We start from the raw sequence: 19,290 nt of genomic DNA on the forward strand, positions 1-19,290 counted from the left end.
ACACACACACACACACAGCATCCAAAACAATGTAAAACATCAGAGTAAAATTAAAATACTGTAAACGCACTTACATGTGGGTGAGATGGTTGTGTGGCTGCAGCAGTGTCCTCTTCCGCTGTCTTTCAGGGTTAAAGTCGTGCGATGTTAATGATTAACTATAAAGCTTCTTTTCTTTATGGCACATCCCGCCTGATAACAGCACACTCCCACATCTGCTTATTATACAACCCCAATTCAGGAAAAGTTCATCAAAATACTGAGGTGATTTACTAATGTACTCTGACTTGTGTTTCATTGCTGAAATTATGAACACAATATCTGCTGTTGTGTCTGGTCATCTTCAGCTCATGTGTGAATCTCCATCCTCTCCTCAGTCAGAGCTCAACACACTCCAGAAACAGAGACAGCAGCAGTTCAGGGCAGGGATCAGGTGATCTGCTGAATAATGATGTGATGTTCACAGGTGGACACTAGTACAGTTACCTTCCTGTCAAAAATGAAATCAAGAATTCTGCATAGTGACCATACTGCTATGAAATGTATAGGTCTAAAAGATCTCAGCGCCTTTCAAACCTTTAATATTTTCTGTTGTATCAGGCTGATGAAATGCATCCACTAAACTCTCTCCCTGGGATCAGTAAAGAAAACATTCAACAACAGCAGCAACGTTCTCATGTCATACATGTTTATTATATCATATATTACACAGCCAAACAGACAAATTAAACAAACACTTACATTTAAGAGGATTTATTAGAGTTATTATTTGACTTGTAAAGCTATAGCAGGGTTTATGAGAGTGAGTTTAGAGGATTGTGTTGAAGCACCAGTAGATGGTGCTGTTGTTGATGAAATGGTGTACTGTATTTTAGTAAATGGAGAGTTCACTCAAAATGTCATATTCATGCACTGTTTACTCTCATATGTGTGATTCAGATCTTATTCTTACTTCTGTTGGACACAAAAATATATATACATATATATTCTGAAGAATGCTGAAAACCGGTAACCATTGACTTCCATAGAAGGAGAAATCTAATGCAAGGTCACTGCAGGTCTTCACCTTTCTTCACGATATATATTAGTTTGTGTTTAACAGAAGAAGTTATAAACAAGGAAGGAAACGATGTCAGAAATCAGATTTTGTGTGTGAACTGTCTCTTTAAATCAACAACATTAAATATTTGATAAGTGAAAGGCAATAGAGTGAGCTCTTTAAGAGTGATGAATATTGGCTTTCTTCTGCTAGACACTAAAGAAGATATTGTGAAGAATGCTGGAAACCAGCGACCACTCACTTCAACAGTGTCTGCTATTCCTACTATGGAAGTCAATGGTTACAGGTTTCCAGCATTCTCCAGAACTTCTTCAAGGTTCAACAGAAGAAATAAACTCAGAGTGAGAAAATGATGACAGAATTTTGGTGAACTAACCCTTTTGGTAAGACTGTACAGTGAGGGTGTATTAGTTAATGTATTTATCAACATGAATAACTCTCATTGCAGAGTTTCCTCATGTTCAGACAGCTTTTAATAATGTGACAGAGGGTGTGAACAAGTCTGTCCTGTTTTACGAGCTCATGCACATTTCCTTATAAACCTGTTGATTGTGAATGCAGGAACCTGCTGCAGTTATTTCTGTACATATTTCATAACATATAATCTGCTGATGATCTGGAGGAGTGACGGCATTACCTCTGAAGAATGCTGTTCCTATCTCCACACATCTCTAAACTGAAACTCGCTGCTTCTGTTCATGTTCTGATTAAGAGGAGCTGAAACTCTCGCACGGTTCAGTGCTTCACATGATTACAGACGCCTCTAGAGCCAGAATATAGATATGCAAGAAATTCAGTCACTCATTCATTTTCCTTCAGCTTAGTCCCTTATTCATCAGATAAAATTATATTTTATTCACCAAACATATCCAGAAATGGAAAGATAATATAGTTAAATTCAAGCTAAATTAATCACAACCTACAGAATTTCAACTAAATTGTCCATTTTTCTGCTTCTCTTGATTTGTCCTCTGATAAATTTGTATTTATTTTTCTATAACATATAAGTGTGGCTGTGCTGGTGTTTGGAGTGTTATTGTTAGTTATTTTGTCAGATCAGATTTGGCTTCAGTACTGACTAATTGAATGCATATGCACTAATATAATATTGTAGAGCTTCATAATAAACATGTGAGCTTAACAGGGAGATTTGTGAAGGCTGTACACGTATCTGCTGAGCACTGGCTGGAGCTTAATTTTTGTACAATTAAAAAAAAATCACATTTATGTGTAATGAAATTTAAAGGTTAATTCAGCGATTTTAAAAGTGCTCTTTATACACACACGCACACACGCACAAACACACACACACACACACACACGAGTATATGAATAAAGCACAAGTCCCTCTTTGTAGTAGGTGGCCTTGGCTGTGCTGATCGCGTGTTGCAGAACTGCTGTGGTGCTCTTCAGCTGGGATATGGGTTGGGTTATGCTGGGATGGGTACATTAGGTTAAAGGGTGGTTTGGGATGCTCAACTGACTAATTAAAGGTGTAATTACATGCAGGTCTGTAATGAATCCTTCATTCACAAACATTGTAGAAACACAGCTTTACTCCTGCAGATTATAACAGATGATTAGTTTCAGTGTAAGTGCTTATCAGTTACCTAAATAACCTAAATAAAGTCAAACACACATGACACTCTCAGGTTATAGCAGTGCACTTCTGTTAGTGTTCATCCACAGCAATGCTGCAAGAAAGAGAACGAGAGAGTGAAGCGACATAAAGTGAAAGTGAAAGCGTGCCGCCGTCAGTCAAACTCCACTCCGCAGAGTTATCCAGGACTCCTCCGAGGTGGAGAGTATGCCGAACGCAGGATACACCACATCCCTGAACACAGCACTGAACGTGTGCAGATGCTGCTTTCTGCCTCCCTGACCCGAGCTGTGGAACGCAGCCGTTCCTCCTTCATAATCTAAGCTCACCTCCACCTTCTTCGGCGGCACGAGCAGCGATTCTCCCACCGGTATACTCGTGGAGTCGTGGCACGCCGTCAGCTTCTTGCTCTTCCACTGGAGCCTCCACGAGCTGCTGTTATGGCCCAGTCTGCTGTGGTCTCCTTTCCGTGGGATGCTTTTATAGCACAGGCCAACAGACCATGCACAGCCCGGCCCGACCTCCACCGCCCACATGTGCACACCTGTGGAGAAACCCTGCGCACACATCACCTGAGACACGGAGGTAAAGCGCTCGCCGGGGTCTCCAGACACGCTGCTCTTGGCTCCAGCGCACTGCTTGACTGTCTTCAGATCGCCGGACAGCAGGAGATTTGGGTGAGCCGTGGCTGGGTTGAAGGTCAGGTCCAGCGGGTTCATCACCCCGTGCAGATACTCCAGAAGAAGACTCATCTCTGCGTGAAAGGCGTCCGTGCAGAGGATGGAGCGTAAGTGCTTTCCGTCAGACGACTCTTGTACGGGCAGAGCAGGGATGGTGGCGTTTGCAGCCTGCCGTATCTTTGCGTCGACGTTGAGGTAGTTCTGGATGAAGAGGAACTCTGAGGATTGACAGAGAATGTCGTCTTTGCACTGGTTTGCTTCCCGCAGCTGGTGGAGGCATCCCTCTAACTCACAGAGACTGGCCTGTCTGCTCTTGTCCCGCAGGTGAAGCTTGTCGTTCATGGCGGTGTTCATACGACTCTAGAAACACATTACAGAGGAGCTGTTATTGACAGTTTACAGCAGCAGTGTGTGGACACTGACCAGCCTCTCATTTACATGATCAGACCTGATGCAGAAACACTGATTGGCATTCTCCCTCTGTACATGTCATCAGGGGGGAAAAGCCCCGCCCACTACTGCCCATCTCATTAGCATAAACAGTAGGCCTGAGTGAGAAGCAGCCGTCTGTCCATTAGCCATTAGAGTGTTTGAGCTGCTGAAGATCATGTCAGCATAGACTAAGAGGATTATAGATGTGGAGTTGTAGATGAACAGAGACAGGAGCCACATAGACTGACAGAAGCATCAACACACACTCACACTGAAGCACACACACACACTGATAATAATTAATCTTGTCTCTTTCTAACGACTCTTTGCTCTTCTGATTCTATCAGGTATCATGTCACAGCGTCAGTACACTGCTTCAGTCTTTCACTTTCACTCAGTCATTTCAGTGTAAACCTCAGACACTGTTGCTTGTGCTCCTTTATTACCGACTGAGTGTGCTGACGCCATTATACTGACACAGATCACTCCGCCTGTTCATGAGTCCTGCGGGAACAGTGATTGACAGGTGGTCATGTGTGTGTAACTTCTCTTTATTTATTTGTGATTTGTTTATGAGTAAAATAAAGAGCATGCAGGTCAGCTAGTTGAAACGGTAGGCTACAAATGATTAATCTGTTATGAATGAATTAATTATTCATAAGCCGCCTACGACAACGATGCCATCGTCCACCGCGATGTTTCACTTTAGACATTGTACGATGCTAAATTGGTCGACATCGCCCAACCCTAGTTACCATGCCTCTTTCCTGAATTATTACTATCTGACGACAAGCTATGATGCAGTGTTTATTTCTATTTTTCTGGCCATTGCCTATAACTCAGAAGAGGCTTCTTCAACATCATTCAGCTTTATCTGAACACAAAACACTGAAGTAATTACATTATACTTCACCATGGATTTATTAATAAGGGACATCATGTTATCCAGTACGTATATGAGCAATATCACACGAGTAGCAGTGCCGATATACAGCCATATGGCACTGCTACGAGTTATTGTGTTTATACAACAGTTTGACGACATAATTGTGTCCCAATAATTGTGACCCAATTACTCGTTGTTACTTGCTAGCTGAATTCCATTGACTTGCATGAAACTGAACTCGTTGCAGTGGCACCATTACTGTACCTTTCACTTTCTCTTTCCAATATTCCCCAGATGCTGTTTCTCAGATTGAGGAGTTGTTCTCAGTGTTTCCTCTAATGTTTGTTCTTCTGGAGAAAGTCTTATTTGTTTTATTTGGGCTAGAATAAAAGCAGTGTTTAATAGTGTTAAAGTCATGTTAAGCTCAATATTATTCACCCCTTCAGCAATATTAGTGTTGGATTGTCTCCAGAACAAACCACTGTTATACAATGACTTGCCTAATTACCCTAACTTTACCCTAATTACCCTAGTGAAGCCTTTACATGTCACTGTAAGCTGAACACTACTGTGTTGAAGAATATCTAGTCTAATATTATGTGCTGTCATTAAAGGGAGAGCTTAACACCCAAAAGATAAACCTGATCCAAACCTGTTTCTTTATCTGCTGAACACTAAAGAAGATGAGCTCAGCTGAAAACCACTGACTTCCATAAACCTGAGCTAGTTACAGCACTTCTGCCGCTCCTCCTCACCTTGTATGTGTTAATAAGGGACGTCATGTTGTCCAGCAGGACGTTTGCTCTGGCCACCAGTCTATCTTCGGGTTTGTCGGGTTCCTCTTGTGCGACTTTTAGCAGAGTTTCAGTCATCTGCAGCTTATCGGACACCAACTTCCCCAGTTCCTCAAGAACTCTCTTCATTTCTTCCTTGGCCACCTCAAAGGTCTGCACCTCGTGGAACTGGTGCGCTCCCTCCATCAGGCACTCGGAGCAGAGGAACAGTCTCTCCTGCACACACAGATATTCGGTCACCTTTAAGTGCACCGTGCATCGTTTCCCATCCCGTTCTGCAGGCAGCCCCACTAACACATGCAGTGACCGGTGCCGCTCTTCATGTTTTTTGAGGTGGCCTGGACACAAAGACATCTCACAGCGTGTGCAGAACTTCACCGCAGCCACGGGATTATCCAAACACTGGTCACACGGGACTGTAGTTCCTCCCTTCAGTCCTCCTCCAGTCGTGGCCACCAGAAATCCGTCCACGATACTGCTGAGCTTAAAGTTTTTGGGAAGAGCCTCTGGGCTGCCGTATTCCTCCCTGCATTCTGGGCAGCGTTTCGGGCACTTTGGGTCTTCAGCATCGGCAGCGTTTTTAATGCAGCCCAGGCAATAATTGTGTCCGCAGGGAAGCGCCACGGGGTCCCGAAAGAGCTGCAGACAGATGGGACAGCTCAGCTCCAAAGCCAGACGCTCCTCTGGTTTACTCTGCGACATGTCTCTGCCTGTCGGTGGTGAAAGCACGTCTGCGAGTGTGTTTGGAGAATCGAGAAATGTCAGAGGAGTTGCTGGAATAGCCGGTTATGACCCTGCGTTACAACATTCCTGCTGCAGACAACAGCACTGCTGGGAAATGCGCTGGCCTTTACTGTAAATAAGCATGGGTTATCGTGATGATCAGGGCGCTTATGGTCAAATCAGCAATTTCTACAAAAGGCTGTGATCAACTCTGTCTTCATTTACTCACCCCCTAACTGTTAAGCTAAATAATCTGACAATGGAGGAAGAGAAATCATCTCCTGTCAAGAGGAAAAGCCAGATGATTGTGCTTGTTTTAGGAAGAAACTCTCTTCATCTTGACTCATTATTGCTGAACACAACACTATATTTGTTGCTTGTCTACAGTAGTAAATGCTTCTTGATTTAAGAGTTTGTAGATATTTAGAGCAGAATCAAGACACAAACTCTGAGTGAGAAAAGCATTTCTGCCATTAAACAGAACTGAAAGAGGAGAGTAATGAGGAGAGCAGTGTCTGACACAGCGTATGTCCATGCAGTAGACACTGATTCCTCCAGAGGAGGCTCTTTATTGGCACATGACTGCAGCTCGTCCTGCTGCGCTACCCAGAACAGCTTTTATTTGTGTCTCTGGAATGGCATGACTGACATGGTCAAACACACTGCTGTTATTTGGTCTCTTTGAGAGAGAATCAGACGCTTTTGATCATGCTGAGATGTTTAGAGAGTGTTCGGGCAGAGGAACAGGACTGAGAGAAACACAATACTTCACTCTCAGAGCTTAATAATGCTGAATTAAATACTCGACATGTGAGGAGGAGGAGGACATGTACACATTTCACAATAATAATACACAACAGACCTCTACAGTTCAGCTCCTCCAGCTTATTCCCTTTATTAATCAGGGGTCGCCACAGTGGAATGAACCACCAACTTAACCAGCACATGTTTTACATAATAGATCCCCTTTCAGCTGCAACCCAGTACTGGCAAACACCCATACACACTTATTCTCTCAAATACACACACACACACACACACACACACACACACACACACACTCATACACTATATGGCCAGTTTAGTTGATCAATTCCCCTATAGCGCATGTGACCCAGTCGAGACTCGATCCAGTGACCTTCTTGTTGTGAGGCCATCATGCTAACCACTGCGGCACCGTGCCAAAGACTCCACTTTTCTGTAAATATGCTCTCTTTATATCACTCTTAGTGTAAAAAAGGGTTTTATTGTTTTTAATTCATTAGGCCGATCTCAGGTTCTGACATGAGCACTTTTAGCTTAGCTTAGCATAGATCATTAAATCAGATTAGACCATTAGCATCTCGCTCAAAAAATAACTAAAGCGTTTCAGTAATTGTCCTATTAAGAGCTTGACTCCTCTGCAGCTCTGCTCTGGTCTGAAGTTGGACAATTATTCCGATTTAAACACTTTTTATAATTGTTTTGAGATGCTAATGGTCCAATCTGATTCAATAATTTAGGCTAAGCTAAGCTAAAATGTTCCTCGAAATTTGGCTGAATGCATTATTAAATGGTAAAACTAAAGATTTAAAGGGACAGCGCACCTAAAATGAAAATCTACTCTGCGTTTACACACGTTCACTTGTTCTGTTCTGTTGAACATGACGGCAGATATTCCTGGGTGAACTAACCCTTTAAAAACCTGAGTTTTACCATTTCAGTTGTGGTGAGCGGTCTCTTTAGCTATACAGGAGAGGTATAAAAATAATATAAAAAATATATATAAAAAACTATTTGAAAATAAGTGGAGTATTCCTTTAAATGTGAAGGCCTGAACTGTGCAGAGCAAAGCTTTGACCAGACTCTAGAAGCGCTCGTGAATCTCTCTAAGATAATTCAGAAAGCTGAGCAGAGGAATCCCATCTGCAGGATACATCAAACCCACCGGAAGTCTATGGCACTCACGAGAGTGTGTGCGTGTGTGTGTGTGTGTGTGTGTGTGCGCATGTGCGTGTGTGTGTGTGTGTGTGTGTGTAAGGTTGTCGTTTGATTTGTGGGAGGCGTCCAGGTGTCGTGATCAAAGACAGAAGAGTCTCTCAGTGTTGTCAAGGCTGAGCGAGTGTGAAATTGCTGCAGGGCGTCTTTTAGCAGAGTCCTTTAGATAAACGCAGACGTGAAGCATCAGAGCTGTGCATCAGGTTCAGTCTCAGCATGATGCCTGCTGCAGTCACACATCCTCAGTGTCCATAGTTTGCATTTAAGACGTGAATATTAGGCTCACCGTGTGTGTGTGTGTGTGTGTGTGTGTGTGTGTGTGTGTGTGTGTGTGTGTGTGTGTGTGTCAGTCAGTCAGTTTCTCTCTCTCTCTCTGAAAGTCAACTGAATGACAAGGCTGCTCTGCAGAATCAGTGAGTTCAGCCCAGGGCTGGGCATTACCATTATTATTATTATTTTTGTAGAATGTTTGTGGATTTGATTTTAATAATAAGTAATACACTGTAAAGCATATCAATGACCAGTTAGTGTGTGTGTTGTGTGTTTATTAGTGGTGGTGAACTGCATTATGGGATGTTGATCTCTGCTCTGTCCAATCCTGATGCTCATAATTCAACTCTACAGTTTAACAAAGTGACTTTTATTGACATTTTAGTGGTGTGAAATAATATAAGAGATCATATGTAGAGGAATAAGAGTGTAGAATAGCAGAACATGTGCTGCAGTTTATTACAAGCTCACTGTAGAGTAATATACAACACCAACACACACTATACACACACTGCACACTATTACACATGAGCAGAACACACACTATACACACACTACACACTATTACACATGAGCAAACACTATACACACACACTACACACTATTACACATGAGCAGAACACACACTATACACACACTGCACACTATTACACATGAACACACACTATACACACACTGCACACTATTACACATGAGCAGAACACACACTATACACACACTGCACACTATTACACATGAACACACACTATACACACACTGCACACTATTACACATGAGCAGAACACACACTATACACACACTGCACACTATTACACATGAACACACACTATACACACACTACACACTATTACACATGAGCAGAACACACACTATACACACACTACACACTGCTGGAGGAGAGCTCAAGATCCAACACTAATATAGCTGAAGGGGTTAATCCGTAATGACATTCACAAGCAGAAATAAATGAGGAAATAAAAACATGCTTCACAACATGCAGGTTTATTTAACACAGTACTGCTAAACAATCAATACTAATCAAAATGACACATCACGCATAAATAACTAATAAATAACACATATAATGAATAAAAGTATTGTTTTAAATAAAAATGTATTCATGCATATGAGCAATCAGGGGCTTGAAACTGTTCTGCACTGTAGGTATATGTTGAATTGGGAGTTCAGGAGCAGCTGGGAGTGAAGGCACACTGCAAAACACCATCCCTAGAGTCATACACGTCTGCCATCTTGTGGTCTCATACATACAGCTGAAGTCAAAATTATTTATTTTCTTTATCAAATATTTCCCAGATGCTGTTTCTCAGATTGAGGAGTTGTTCTCAGTGTTTCCTCTAATGTTTGTTCTTCTGGAGAAAGTCTGATTAGTTTTATTTGGGCTAGAATAAAAGCAGTGTTTAATAGTGTTAAAGTCATGTTAAGCTCAATATTATTCACCCCTTCAGCAATATTAGTGTTGGATTGTCTCCAGAACAAACCACTGTTATACAATGACTTGCCTAATTACCCTAACTTTACCCTAATTACCCTAGTGAAGCCTTTACATGTCACTGTAAGCTGAACACTAGTGTCTTGAAGAATATCTAGTCTAATATTATGTGCTGTCATCATGATGAAGAGGAAACACATCAGCTATTATGAAATCTGTTATGATCAGAAATGTGATGATGAAATCTGCTCTCCGATAAACAGAAATTGGAGAAAATATAAAAAATTCAAGTTTAATACGAGGCTGAATAATTCTGTCTTCACCTGTGTGTGATGCAGATAACACCGCGAGAGATCATATATGTGAGAATAATTCTTTAATTCAGGTTTAATCTGAGCACTGCTATTGTGGATGACATGAAGAAAAACAATGAGGAGAGTGTCGGAGTGTGTGCTCCACTGTTTCTGAAGACTGCTGCAGTGTCGGAGTGTGTGCTCCACTGTTTCTGAAGACTGCTGCAGTGTCAGAGTGTGTGCTTCACTGTTTCTGAAGACTGCTGCAGTGTCGGAGTGTGTGCTCCACTATTTCTACTATGAAAGTGCTGCAAAGTGAAATATTATTGAGAACATTTGTGTAAAAATTTACAGACCGAACTGAAACTGCAGAATAGCCTAGTGTGTGTGTGTGTGTGTGTGTGTGTGTGTGTGTGTGTGTGTGTGTGTGTGTGTGTGTGTGTGTGTGTGTGTGTGTGTGTGTGTGTGTGTGTGTGTGTGTGTGTGTGTGTGTGTGTGTGTGTGTGTGTGTGTGTGTGAAATAGCGGCGCTGGCATGAACGGCAGGGTTTGATAAGCATCCAGTAGACGTCTTGAAGAGAAAACATCTGCTCATCCGCACAGACAGATCCACACAAGACTTCAAAATATTTCTCCATCTCTTATTTATTTCAGGTTTTACTGAAAAGCTGTTTGTTTTATATTAAAAGTGTTCCATCGTGAGCTCTGCAATGCCGAATATGTCCAAATCTCCCTCAAAATAATAAATGAATGAATAAATTAAGCTGTATTTTGTGGACCCGCTGAGAGTATCTATGATATTCTTACATGCTGTTTGGCCAGTGTTTAGGGATAGGGACTGTATTAAGTGCGCCGCACATGATATTTGAATGTATCACACACACATCCGCATGCCATTTAATGTGGAACTATTCAGACGGCGCTCTGTGCTGCAGCAGAAATATGAACAGTATCTAGAGTCGTGGCTGAGCACCGCAAACAACCGCTAACCTGCGATGCTGGTGTGTGTATCCCAATAGACAACTAAGTTTAGAATTCTGAAATGAATTGTGCTATTGCTTTTGCACGAAATGAAAACTCTGGAGTCTGTGCATATGCCTGTAGCCTGATCTCTTTTACATTTAAGATGTGATTATATTTGAAGGAGACCTATTCTGCCCCTTTCTACAAGCTGTAAACAAGCTGTCTCTGTACAGTGTGTGTGTGTGTGAGTGTTTTTGTGTGTGTTAGTGTGTGCGTGTGTGCGTGCATGTGTGTGTGTGTGCATGTGTGCGTGCGTGTGTGTGTGTGTAAACCACAATTCTATTAGGGTTGGAATTGTACTGTTGGTTTAAAGCGTGCTGGAGCATTCAAAGAGTTTCCCCTTTGCTCTGCGCTTGTTAAAGCACCGGTGGGCTGAGCAGGTAATGGGGGCTGCAACACTGCAGTACGGGCTACTTTGAAGTGGAAACGCTATTAAATCAACTCCTGGCTCCCCTCCTCCCACAGGAACACACAGCAGCCCTCGCCCACAGCCCAGCACACCGCGCAGACCACTCCAACATTTAATTAGGCCGCAGTAAAAGTTTGAAACAAAGGTGCACGAGACAGAAATGCATCCAGCGGTACACACTGCCTCCAGTCTCTCCTTCTGATGGGGTCTTTATATCAGAGTCAGCCATCAGAGCGGTGTAAAGTAGACCAGTTTAGCATTACAGTGAACATTACCACTCAGACTGTAGTGAGGGTGGATTAAATAATGTATTTACCAACATGAGCCGATTATGAGCCACACGTCCATTAGAGAGTTCACTCATGGTATTAACACTAGATGATGAAAACAGTCATGCAGTGTTGAAGCTAACTCACAGTTCATGTTCAGTAACTAATGTTGACAAGCCTGAGTGTGGATGTTAATAATGCATCAGTAAATGTTGAGCGATGATCAGTGAATGCTGTAAGTGCTGCTCATCATTAGTTCAGGTTGGTTAATACTTTAACTGATGAAGCTGATAGTGAGGGGAGAGCATGAACACTGGTCTGATGATAGACAGACACTGCAGATAGACCGTGGTACAGGCGAGTCTATATGACTGTGGCTAGTCTAATATTATGTGCTGTCATCATGGAGAAGAGGCATCAGCTATCAGAGATGAGTTATTAACACTGTTATGATTATAATCGTGCTGGAGAAATCTGCTCTCTGATAAACAGAAATTGGGTAAAATATACAGGAGGGTGAATATTTCTGACTTCAGCTGTTATCTGCTGATAGATGTCCTCATCGTCTTGATTTCAGGAACACTGAGTGCTGCATTAGTGATCAGTAAATAAAGCGCTGGAGATGAGAGCGTTCGGGCATATGGTGCGATGGATGAGGTTATTGCAGGAATCTTCTGGCCTGCCAGTTATTTTTGTTCAATAGCATTTACATAAGACATGAATGAACAGAACCCATCTTGAATCGGGCTGAAACCAGATGCCCACGCTGACATTAAAGGTCCTTTGGAGACGCAGCTTCAAAACGAATTTAAGGAAATTCCGCGTGTGCAGAACAAAAGCCCAGAGCTATTTATGCAGTATCCATCAGAATTTACAGTTCTGTTTAGATCTCGGAGCATGAGCCAGTCAGGGTTGGAGATTAGAGATGTTCAGCTACAGATCACTGGAACATTATTTGTGGATCTCTAAACACATCTATAGAGAGCTCAGATCCGAGAGATGACACTGAATTAGGGAAAAGCTAAATGGTCTGTAAACTGTTGTTGAGTTCTGGCTCTCTTCGGCCCTGAAGATTCATTATTTTATAAAAGTCATCATTAAAGCTTGAACCGTACTGTAGTGTCATGAGTCAGTAAAACACATATACGTGTTGCTGTGTTGTTCTCACATTGGACCATATCAGGAGATCATGTCAGAGTACACAGGAACCACAACAGCAAATGAACAGCAATGATAAAGTGATGCTTTAAAGGAAACTCATATACTTACAGTTTCCACAGCAGATTAATCTAAGATTATTGTGTTCACTTTTGCGGTCAGCGAAGACGAAATCATTTTTCAGCATTTTTTATGTTTATCAATTAATAATAATGAATTCATTTGTATTATTCAATATTAATGAGGAACAAAGTGGTAGATGACATGTCAGATTATATATAATCCACACCAAATAAATAAATAAATTCACTAATACAAAAAACATGTGATGCTATAAAGCTGGGGGCCCAAACTTTTCCTTATGAAGGACCAAAAACCCCCGAGGGGTTAGGGGTTAGGGGTTAGGGTTAGGGTGGTCAGCCGAAGGTGACTACACCACACTATTACATTAACTCTGCCAATTTTCCAGTTTATTAATTTAAAAAGTAAATAGAAAAAACACTTTACTGGTGTTAATACTTACAATAAAAGCATACACAAACCCATTCATATCACAGCAGAGGCAAGCTGAAGTGCCTTTGCCTTGATTTGCTCGTCTTGTGTTCTGTCTTCTGTCTTTGGGTCACAGTATTTACAGTATTTACATTTGTAAAGATCTGATTCATGCACAGCATTCAATTGAAACAGTTTATTTTATTTATTTATTTTTTTTTGTTTTGTTTAACGAACAAACAAACAAACAACAGATTATGTTAAAATAGAAATGACAGTCTCTGTGGAAGACGTTTGCCCCAACCTTCATTCTAAATCTCTTCCCAGATGGCATGGCGGGCCAAATCAATGAACCCTTATTTGTGCATCTCTGCTGTAAAGACACCCGTACTGTACATCTACTGTTTACAAATCAAGTGAATCTAATTTCTAGCATTCACATTCACTTTTAGTGAAAATCATAAAAAGGCAAGCAGAGTTTTGACAGAATACTTCACTGATTTGTTCTTCATTATTATTCAGGGCTATAGTGGGACATGATACTGGATCCATGATCAATATCGTTTACAGTATTAGAACTGCTGAATTATGACCACAATATGTGTGTTTCTCCAAGACGATCAGTAATGTCTCAGTCAGGAACAGGCTGAAGTCCAACATGTGAAATCATCACTCAGGAATATATACATACAGTATATGTGTGTGTTGATTTTTTAGCTTATTTTGAAGCTGGAGAAAGGCGATCTGGGAAGAGCTCTGTATAAATGCTGGCCTCCATGTGAATATGAGTGACTGGTCATCTTTGACTATCGCTTTAATAATAATCCTCTTTCCTTGTCTTTCAGTCGTTGTCGGACGTCAGTTTCTCATGACCTAGAACTGGACGATTCTCACCTTCTGGACGACCCCGCCGTGACCTCCAGCAGAAACACCTCCATCCTCTGCAGAAGCACCCGTCCTGCCCGCCGCTGCCCACAGGAAGTGAGCTTTTTGGGGGAGGAAATGAGTCCCAGATGTGTGGAGGTGAAGCAGATCTCTGGAGAAAGGGTCAGTCCTGAGGGAAGACGATAGAGTCGGGGGATATAAGATATTGCTGCTGAGTATTGTGATAGCCGGATTTTTTGCCATTTAACATTTATCTTGAGAAAAGATTTTTGTTAATATTATTATTATTGTTGTTGTTGTTGTTATTATTATTATTGTTATTATTATATCTTTTTGCAAAAATTAATAATATAAATAATAGTAATAAATAAAAAGATTATTTCCTCACATTGATGTCAGCTCAGAGATTTTGCTGTTCAGATCGACTGCGGAAGAAAATCTCAGGTTACGATCATGAAGGCCAGTTGATCTGCTCATGGTCACTCATGAAGACAGAGAGCAGATGTCTGATGGTGATGATGATGATGATGATGATCGGGGCTATGCTAGCTGTTGTTTTTGTTTTGCTTTTTACTAATTTTCTTCAATTAGAACTTTACTTGTAGATAAACAGAACGCTGCTGTAAAGGCACAGCCACAGGGAATCTGCAGAAATCTGCCTGCATCGTGTCTATTAATCTGCATACTGCCTGCAAACATGTGTAAATATGCAGTACATTAATGCAGTGTTTAGATGCAGTTTCAGCACATGTTTGTATGATTTGTGTACAGCACTGTTGTCTTTTAGTAGATCTACTGTGCGAGAGAACTCAACTAGTGGATCTAAGTGGATTTGCATTGTCAAAGTGAAACAGATTTATTTAATTAATTGTTCATGCTTTAAGTTTTTTGTCACGATACTCTCATATTATTCTGCATAAATCTGCAGGTTTTTACAACTAATTTCTGCAGACAAAAATCAAAAAAATGCGCAGATGATGAGGCATAACACATTCAGATATCTCGAGACCTGCAGAAATCTACAACAGGTGCACTGGGCGGTTTGCAGCTTACAGTGCTTTACCTGTGCTGCACACTCATCAGAGCAAAACTGTAGAGACTTTCATTCATCAGCATTATCACAACCTTCATTAAACCTGTAAAAGACCCAAACAGTCAAGTAAACACTCATTCTCTGCTTATATAGAAGGCAGTAGTTGTGTTTAGGTGTTGTTTAGGGATGCAGATCATACTTTATAACCACTAATGAACTGTTCATATCTTAATAACGGACAGGTCACAGGTCATAAGCAGGTAACAGCATGAACTGTGAGCTAAACTAAAGTGTTCCCCTTTGCTCTTCATCTGATCTCATTGTGTCCTAAAACCAGCAGTGACCTATAGAGGATCAATAAAGCCTGTATTGTCATATTAATAGCAACAAACGCTCACACAGAGATTACGCTGCTCTTTGATCTGTGTGTGTGTGTGTGTTTCTCCACAGTGAGCTCATCACAGCCGTATCGGACACGTTTAGCAGATGCTGGAGACCCGCTAATACTGTCCCGGCCACATCTCTCTCCACATCCCGTCCACGGCTGCTTCAAAGCCCACAGTGTGTGTGTGTGTGTGTGTGTGTGTGTGCGTGTGCGTGTGTGCGTGTGTGTGTGTGTGTGTTTCTGTGTTGACAGCCATGTTGTTTAGAGTCACTGATGATGACGGCTGGAAACAGCGCAGGTTTCATCCTCAAGCTTCCCCGAGGATATTTTCAGGCAAAATCTTTTTATTTATATGTTTTTTCAATCGTTTCCTTAATCTGTGGAGTTCAAGACTTGGTAACCCTTTATAATAACTCCACACAAGGGAAGAGTTAAGGACTGCTGTATAAGGGGCTGTTCACACCAAATCTGCTTTTCCATTCGGCTGCCTTTATTGGTTTATGACAAGAAAAGAGAAGCGCAACCACTGAGTCAGCTGCGTATTGTGGATGAGCACTGCTGTTGATATTGTTATGATTGTAATATTCATTGTGATATTCAGGTTTAGTGGAGTCATACAGCTCTGGATAACATCTTAGTTATGAACGTAACCCTCGTTCACTGAAGGAGGTGATGGAGAGGTTTATGTTGAGTTGATCAGCTAGGAGATTCTCTTGAAGATTTGTATATACCCTGGCCAATAGACTGAGTGTGAGATAAGCGAGCGCAGCTTTCACAGCGAGCACTAGGCGTTTTGATGTTGTTGTGGTTGTTTTTTGTCATTCATTCGAGTGTTGTTTATAGCTGTGAGTTAGTATTTTATCTGTATACTCTTTTAACATCAAGGGTCCACCAATATAAACTAGTGTTTGTGCTAACTTGGGCCGTCTTTCGTTCTCGGGGACTGTAGATTAGTGTACACTTGCCTCAGTGTGAAATCAACATATAATAACACACTGAGAATAGGAGTGTTGGTCGTGATGGCGGCTTCAGATCTGCTGCAGGGTCGGACAGCAGCAGATGGAGTGGAGGAGAGCGAGAGCGAGTGTTAGTGAAACATTATGTCACGGCCTTGACGAGGAAATGAAATGCGCAGCATCAATCAGGCGGAGGGCCAGGATCAAAGCCAGCCCCACACTCTCCCATATGGTTCTGTTTGACCACTGCTTTGCTTTTCCCCTCTTCAGACCTTTTTTCTTCTGTTCTGAGAGCGGCTCTTTTGTTTTTTCCTCCGCTTAAATTCCTCCACGTTACTGAGGCAACAACGTGAAGCACGCGAGGTGAGAGGTCTGCGAGAGGCAAAGCTGCCACAGATTCTCTGCTCCACGCTCCTCTCTCCTCGTTTGCCTGCTCTTTCTCTCTAGTTTGTCTGTTTCTGGTGCCGTTTGAGGCATGGTGTGTTTGGAGTTTATAGTTAGCGATTGGTCGATGCTTCATGTGTGTGTGATTCAGCGTTGGCAGGCATCTGTGCATGGGGAGGAATGTGCAGAGAAATGCACATAGTGTGTGTCTGGATGGAGAAGATGTGCATAAACTGACCAAAACTGACCAAAACCTAATTAAGGCTGATGCTTTTATGCATTAAAATGCACACAGTTCACACGGGTTACTTCTGTCATATATATATGCTTCTTGCTCCACATGTAGGACTGAATTAACGCTATATGCTGCATTATGGCACAAGCCTTTTTTGGCCTCATATTTTCAGCCATTTTTCTCTTTGGGTTGGAAATTGCATTTCTGTTTTTCAAGCTAACAGAAGAAAACAGCTGAAGATGTGAGCTGAAAGGCTGTGCTCATGATGGACCCAAATGCTGTGCATCTATAGTCTCCAACACCAATAGCGGTCCTCATTTCTGAGGCCTGCAGGCATTTTTAGAAAATATTCCTTTGGTGGCAATCATCACCAGCATTTTGGCTCGTATTTGGCTGCGCGCACATGCTAGCCTCCATTAGCGTTTCTTTGAAGTGTTTGATGCAGAGATTTCCTCCAGACCTGTGCACCCCAGTACCGCTGTGACCAGGGGATCCTGAGCTCCTGTCGCTGAGCCAGTTCTGATCCACAAAGCCGTTGTTTATATGAGCCGGGGTATAGTTTCTGCATAGCTCCAGCTGCCCTGAGCTGTTTATTCCTGTCAGAGCGCTGCGGTGACGTTGTGCTGTATAAATGTCCTGATCAGACGCAGGTGCGCCGTGTGTGTGGAGCGGCATGTGATCGGATCAGCTCCGGAGGCTGATTCTGACAGGGACCACCGTGGTGTAAATCTAAACAAGCTAAAATGCAGTGAAAGTGGCTCCAACTCTGTGTGACAGAGCGAACTGTGTGGAGTAATACGTCACTGAACATGCACATATTATAATGCTGAAAACATGAGCTGTAAATATGGCCATCTTCTGAGAGAGCTGATATCAGGGGTACAGCATGCTGATCTGTTTGTCTGAATGTCTTCAGTAAACATCTTATTCTATTTATTATAGCTGACCTACCTTCTGTCTGTTTCACTCTCTACTATTGTAAACTCTCGCTCTATTTTAAACTATATATATATATATACTTGTATTTCATTGCGTACTGTACAACAAACATTATTTAATGTGTTCCTCGTGATTTTAATCGTTTGTTTTTTTAATGAACACATATTCCAGGTGTGGTTCCTGCAACACATTTAAAAAACAGTATCAGTAAAACATTTCTCACTCAACGTAATGTTGCCGTTCCTTTTCACAACACTCAAAAGATGTTTAGGGACTGAAGACTGCAGTGCTGAAGTGTTTCAGGTGTAATTCTCTCCCATTCTTCCTACAAACAAGTCTTAAAGTGGGCAAATAGACGGGGTCTGTGTTGTTGCTTTTTGCATATCTAAATGCGCCACACATTCTCTATTGGAGACAGGTCGGGACTGCAGGCAGGCCAGTCCAGTCTCTGTCTCCTCTAACTCCTGAGCTGAATGGGGTTCTGCATTGTCTGGGCGTCCCTGGAGAAGAAGGCAGCATATTGAGCTCCAGAATCTCTCGGCATCCATTTCTCCCAGAAACACCTGAAACACTGCTTCATCTGAGCACAGGACACGTCTCCACTGTGTGATGCTCCATCCCAGATGCTGCCGAGCCCAGAGAAGTGCTTCTGGACGCTGTTATTATTGGGTCTCCTTTTGTCACAGTAGTCAAAATTGACCCAAAGGACAACCGCTGTACCCTAAATGTGTGCAGTTTTCATGAAAATAGAAAGCGTTGTCATTTTTTCTTGTGTTGGGGACATGTTCACCGGACTTATAAAACAATTGTTTAGGTTTTTATAATATTTATATATTATTTAATATTTTATAATAGTGCCTGGCTCATTGTTGAGCAGTAAGGCAACAGGAGGGTTACGATGTGCAGGATGTGAAAATGAGACCTTTGTTTTGCAAAGAACACTTGCTGAAACTGCGCT

The 19,290-nt window shown here is 42.0% G+C and overlaps 2 protein-coding genes and 2 long non-coding RNA genes across 4 annotated transcripts in view; 2 read left to right on the forward strand and 2 right to left on the reverse strand.

Annotated features, from left to right (window-relative positions):
• The window catches only part of LOC147838122 (uncharacterized), a 1,994-nt gene extending 1,981 nt beyond the window's left edge, over positions 1-13 (forward strand). Inside the window, exon 2 of the long non-coding RNA XR_015523020.1 lies at positions 1-13. This exon is cut by the window's left edge and continues 1,260 nt beyond it. This is a non-coding gene — a long non-coding RNA (uncharacterized LOC147838122).
• The window catches only part of LOC141380605 (PTB domain-containing engulfment adapter protein 1), a 6,131-nt gene extending 5,996 nt beyond the window's left edge, over positions 1-135 (reverse strand). Inside the window, exon 1 of the mRNA XM_087306380.1 lies at positions 75-135. The gene's annotated coding sequence lies outside the window, so the exon portion shown is untranslated. The remainder of the gene's footprint in view (positions 1-74) is intronic.
• The window catches only part of LOC147838121 (uncharacterized), a 21,175-nt gene extending 2,616 nt beyond the window's left edge, over positions 1-18,559 (forward strand). The window contains exons 2-3 of the long non-coding RNA XR_015523016.1: positions 14,361-14,562; positions 15,884-18,559. This is a non-coding gene — a long non-coding RNA (uncharacterized LOC147838121). The remainder of the gene's footprint in view (positions 1-14,360; positions 14,563-15,883) is intronic.
• LOC141380604 (E3 ubiquitin-protein ligase TRIM58) lies at positions 672-6,185 on the reverse strand. Its single transcript, XM_087306365.1, has 2 exons — positions 5,414-6,185; positions 672-3,700 (listed from the first exon to the last, which is right to left on the reverse strand). The coding sequence occupies exons 1-2, from the start codon at positions 6,152-6,154 to the stop codon at positions 2,819-2,821; spliced, it is 1,623 nt and encodes a 540-aa protein (XP_087162491.1). The 5' UTR covers positions 6,155-6,185; the 3' UTR covers positions 672-2,818.
• Positions 18,560-19,290: the final 731 nt, after the last annotated feature.

The sequence above is a fragment of the Danio rerio genome, chromosome 23 (genome assembly GCF_052040795.2).
Source record: "Danio rerio strain M-AB ecotype USA chromosome 23, GRCz13ab, whole genome shotgun sequence".
Classification (NCBI taxonomy): Eukaryota; Metazoa; Chordata; class Actinopteri; order Cypriniformes; family Danionidae; genus Danio; species Danio rerio.